Source organism: Salvelinus sp. IW2-2015, unplaced genomic scaffold (assembly GCF_002910315.2).
Source record: "Salvelinus sp. IW2-2015 unplaced genomic scaffold, ASM291031v2 Un_scaffold4480, whole genome shotgun sequence".
In the NCBI taxonomy this organism is placed as follows: domain Eukaryota; kingdom Metazoa; phylum Chordata; class Actinopteri; order Salmoniformes; family Salmonidae; genus Salvelinus; species Salvelinus sp. IW2-2015.
Genome location: NW_019945750.1, coordinates 35,038 through 39,913, shown reverse-complemented (window position 1 = coordinate 39,913; position 4,876 = coordinate 35,038). Strand labels below are relative to the sequence as shown.

Here is a 4,876-nt window from a genome sequence, read left to right as displayed (position 1 = left end):
CCCCGCTAATTGCAATTTGGAAGATTTGCGCATACAGCCATGTGCGTATTGTTGAGCTTCTAATATGAATAAATAAAACTGGATCAACATTTTAAGCTAAACGATATGTTGCATCAGCCTCATTGTTTTTTTTTTAATTATAAGAGTATTTGGATTAGTACATTTTTTATTTTTAAATATGTCCTACTTGCATTTATTTTTTTTTATTTTTTTTATGTGACCCGTTTCAGGAAACTTATGTTGGATTTTCAAGATGTCTGACTCGGGAAACGAACGAGTRCAGTTACTTGTTTATATATGAAGTACAGTTGTGATAAGTCTGGCAATGAGTCAGACGCCATTTTGTTTTTTTCATCTGGATTCTTTGTCTCCCTGACTTGTAATCACTTTACGTTCGAGCCATTCGGATAATTGGTACTGTTCTATTTAGCTAGTCGGGTCCATCTGAGGGGAAAAAAATGATTTGAATCTGGACATTCACCCTGACTCTTATGTATTTCCCCAAAAAAGTAACTTTACCTCAGTGAGAAGGATAGCCAACATGTCCTGTCTCTGGAAGCGGATGGCTAGGTGAACTAGCGTAAAGCCATCATTGAAGGCAGTGGCGCGGTTCAGGAGACGGACCTCGTCTGAAGTCATCTGACGGGCGATGTCACCGCCCGACGACTTGTAGGCCTCGACAGCAGCCATGTTCCCCTCCACCACACCTGCAGCACAGACATTTATTACCCATTTAGTTTCCATGTTAAATCATATGTAAACACCTAGGCTACATTTAAACAGGCAGACCAATTATGATTTATTTATTTATTTTAAATATATGTTTTGCTTTGAAAAGAGCTGATGTGATTGGTCAAAAGAAGATCAGAATTGGGCTTCCTGTCTAAAGGTAGCCAGAGAGACAGGGAAAGGGAGGGAGGAACTTATTACTGGGGATGACCTGGAACAAGTTATATTACATTAAAACTTTATTTGTCTCCGCAGAGATATTGATTGTGCAGCCAGGAGTAGGCTACACAAGACAACCAATAGCATTACAGTATACAGGTTTAAAACACATGATGGATCTATACATAGTCTGTGAGGGTGCAGAAGAAGGGAGGAATGACATCGTAGTGTTGGGGGGAATTCACCCACACAGAGACAGAAGCAGGGAGGGATGACATCGTAGTGTTGGGGGGGAATTCACCCACACAGAGACAGAAGCAGGGAGGAATGACCCCTGTTCTACTGTCAGATCCTGTCATCTCTCCCTACTCTAGTCATCCACAGAAAGGGAAATATTACAGCTGCCAGTGAACAGTCAACAGTCAGCTGGTCATTGTTAAGAGAATACTGTAGGTCAGGCTGTAGAGCTGGCAGTCAACAGTCAGGCTGGTCATTGTTAAGAGATATACTGTAGGTCGAGGCCTGTAGAGCTGGCAGTCAACAGTCAGGACTGGTCATTGGTTAAGAGATATACTGTAGGTCGAGGCCTGTAGAGCCGGCAGTCAACAGTCAGGCTGGTCATTGTTAAGAGATATACTGTAGGTCTGACTGTAGAGCTGGCAGTCAACAGTCAGGCTGGTCATTGTTAAGATATACTGTAGGTCGAGGCCTGTACAGCGGCAGTCAACTAGTCAGGCTGGTCAATTGTTAAGAGATATACTGTAGGTCGAGGCCTGTAGAGCTGGCAGTCAACAGTCAGGCTGGTCATTGTTAAGAGACAAACTGTAGGTCTAGGACTGAGAGCTGGCAGTCAACAGTCAGGCTGGTCATTGTTAAGAGATATACTGTAGGTCGAGGCCTGTAGAGCTGGCAGTGAACAGTCAGGCTGGTCATTGTTTAGAGATATACTGTAGGTCGAGGCCTGTAGAGCGGCAGTCACAGTCAGGCTGGGTCATTGTTAAGAGATATACTGTAGGTCGAGGCCTGTAGAGCCGGCATCAACAGTCAGGCTGGTCATTGTAAAGAGATATACTGTAGGTCGAGGCCTGTAGAGCTGGCAGTGAACAGTCAGGCTGGTCATTGTTTAGAGATTACTGTAGGTCGAGGCCTGTAGAGCCGGCAGTCAACAGTCAGGCTGGTCATTGTAAAGATATATACTGTAGGTCTAGGCCTGTAGAGCTGGCAGTCAACAGTCAGGCTGGTCATTGCTAAGAGACATACTGTAGGTCGAGGCCTGTAAGAGCTGGCAGTCAACAGTCAGGCTGGTCATTGTTAAGAGATTATACTGTAGGTCGAGGCCTGTAGAGCATGGCAGTGAACAGTCAGGCTGGTCATTGTTAAGATATATACTGTAGGTCGAGGCCTGTAGAGCTGGCAGTCAACAGTCAGGCTGGTCATTGTTAAGAGATATACTGTAGGTCGAGGCCTGTAGAGCTGGCAGTCAACAGTCAGGCTGGTCATTGTTAAGGATATACTGTAGGTCGAGGCCTGTAGAGCTGGCAGTCAACAGTCAGGCTGGTCATTGTTAAGAGATATACTGTAGGTCGAGGCCTGTAGAGCTGGCAGTCAACAGTCAAGCTGTCAGGCTGGTCACTGTTAAGAGATATACTGTAGGTCGAGGCCTGTAGAGCTGGCAGTCAACAGTCAGGCTGGTCATTGTTAAGAGATATACTGTAGGTCGAGGCCTGTAGAGCCGGCAGTACAACAGTCAGGGCTGGTCATTGTTAAAGATATTACTGTAGGTCTAGGCCTGTAGAGCTGGCAGTCAACAGTCAGGCTGGTCATTGTTTAAGAGACATACTGTAGGTCGAGGCCTGTAGAGCTGGCAGTCAACAGTCAGGCTGGTCCATTGTTAAGAGATATACTGTAGGTCTAGGATTGTAGAGCTGCGCAGTCAACAGTCAGGCTGGTCATTGTTAAGATATATACTGTAGGTCGAGGCCTGTAGACCGGCAGTGAACAGTCAGGCTGGTCATTGTTAAGAGATATACTGTAGGTCGAGGCCTGTAGAGCTGGCAGTCAACAGTCAGGCTGGTCATTGTTAAGAGCATATACTGTAGGTCTAGGACTGTAGAGCTGGCAGTCAAACAGTCAGGCTGGTCATCTGTTAAGAGATATACTTAGGTCGAGGCCTGTACAGCTGGCAGTCAACAGTCAGGCTGGTCATTGTTAAGAGATATAACTGTAGGTCGAGGCCTGTAGAGCTGGCAGTCAACAAGTCAGGCTGGTCATTGTTAAGAGATATACTGTAGGTCTAGGCCTGTAGAGCTGGCAGTGACCAGTCAGGCTGGTTCATTGTTAAGAGATATACTGTAGGTCGAGGCCTGTCAGAGCTGCAGTCAACAGTCAGGCTGGTCATTGTTAAGAGATATACTGTAGGTCGAGGCCTGTAGAGCTGGCAGTGAACAGTCAGGCTGGTCATTGTTAGAGATATACTGTAGGTCGAGGCCTGTAGAGCTGGCAGTGACAGTCAGGCTGGTCATTGTTAAGAGATATACTGTAGGTCGAGGCCTGTAGAAGCTGGCAGTGAAACAGTCAGGATGGTCATTCGTTAAGAGAATATACTGTAGGTCGAGGCTGTACGCTTGCTTCGCTTTGTGCCGGCCTTTAGCCTAGATAACGTCCCTCAATGTACATTGACGTACATCCAACCCGTGAAGCCCAAGTTTGTATTCAACACCATTCAGACAATACATGAGCTTTCCATTTGAAATATTTGTCTAGCGTGGCCACTAAAGAAGAGATATTTCATGGACATGGTTAAGATTATAGCCCTACTACTTTGCTTTGTGTGTAGCTGCATAATAAAAAAAATACCCCTTGATGTTGAAATACATCTGTAAGGAAAGTTTAAAAAATCATCCAAAATTCAGAATCATTGCAGGCAGATGTAGAATATTATGTCCAAATGTGTGCTGCTTCTACAAAAACAGTATCTGAATGGATTTAAAGCTTGGATCGGCTCCAAGAGATACGTCCCATACAGACAGCTGGATGTGCTGCTTCTGCAACAGTCTCTGAATGGATTAAAGCTTGCGATCGGCTCCAGAGATACGTCCCCGATACAGACAGCTGGAGTGCTGCTTCTGCAACAGTATCTGAATGGATTAACAGCTTGGATCGCTCAGAGATACGTCCCCATACAGACAGCTGGATGTGCTGCTTCTTGCAACAGTACTCTGATGGATTTAAGCTTGGATCGGCTCCAGAGATACGTCCCCATACAGACAGCTGGATGTGCTGCTTCTACAACAGTCTCTGAATGGATTAAAGCTTGGATCGGCTCCAGAGATACGTCCCCATACAGACAGCTGGATGTGCTGCTTTACAACAGTCTCTGAATGGATTAGAGCTGGATCGGCTCCAGAGATACGTCCCCATACAGACAGCTGGATGTGCTGCTTCTGCACAGTAATCTGAATGGATTAAAGCTTGGATCGGCTCAGAGATACGTCCCCATACAACAGCTGGATGTGCTGCTTCTGCACAGTCTCTGAATGGATTAGAGCTTGGATCGGCTCCAAGAGATACGTCCCCATAAGACAGCTGGCTGTGCGCTTCTACAATCAGTCTCTGAATGGATTAAAGCTTGGATCGGCTTCCAGAGTACGTCCCCATACAGACAGCTGGATGTGCTGGCTTCTGCAACAGTCTCTGAATGGATTAGAGCTGGATCGCGCTCCAGAGATACGTCCCCATACAGACAGCTGGATGTGCTGCTTCTGCAACAGTCTCTGAATGGATTAAAGCTTGATCGGCTCCAGAGATACTCCCCATACAGACAGCTGGATGTGCTGCTTCCTGCAACAGTCTTGAATGGATAAAGCTTGATCGGCTCCAGAGATACGTCCCATACAGAGCAGCTGGATGTGCTGCTTCTGCAACCAGTCTCTGAATGGATTAAAGCTTGGATCGGCTCCAGAGATACGTCCCCATACAGACAGCTGGA

General features: G+C 46.1%; 1 protein-coding gene across 3 annotated transcripts in view; it reads right to left on the bottom strand.

Moving 5' to 3' along the window:
- Positions 1-474: 474 nt before the first annotated feature.
- The window catches only part of LOC112077358 (ubiquitin thioesterase ZRANB1), a 34,644-nt gene continuing 30,242 nt past the window's right edge, over positions 475-4,876 (bottom strand). For all 3 annotated transcript variants that reach the window (XM_024143875.2, XM_024143874.2, XM_024143876.2), the window contains exon 3: positions 475-707. In XM_024143875.2, coding sequence (XP_023999643.2) covers positions 490-707 — 218 coding nt within the window. In that variant the 3' untranslated portion in view covers positions 475-489. The remainder of the gene's footprint in view (positions 708-4,876) is intronic.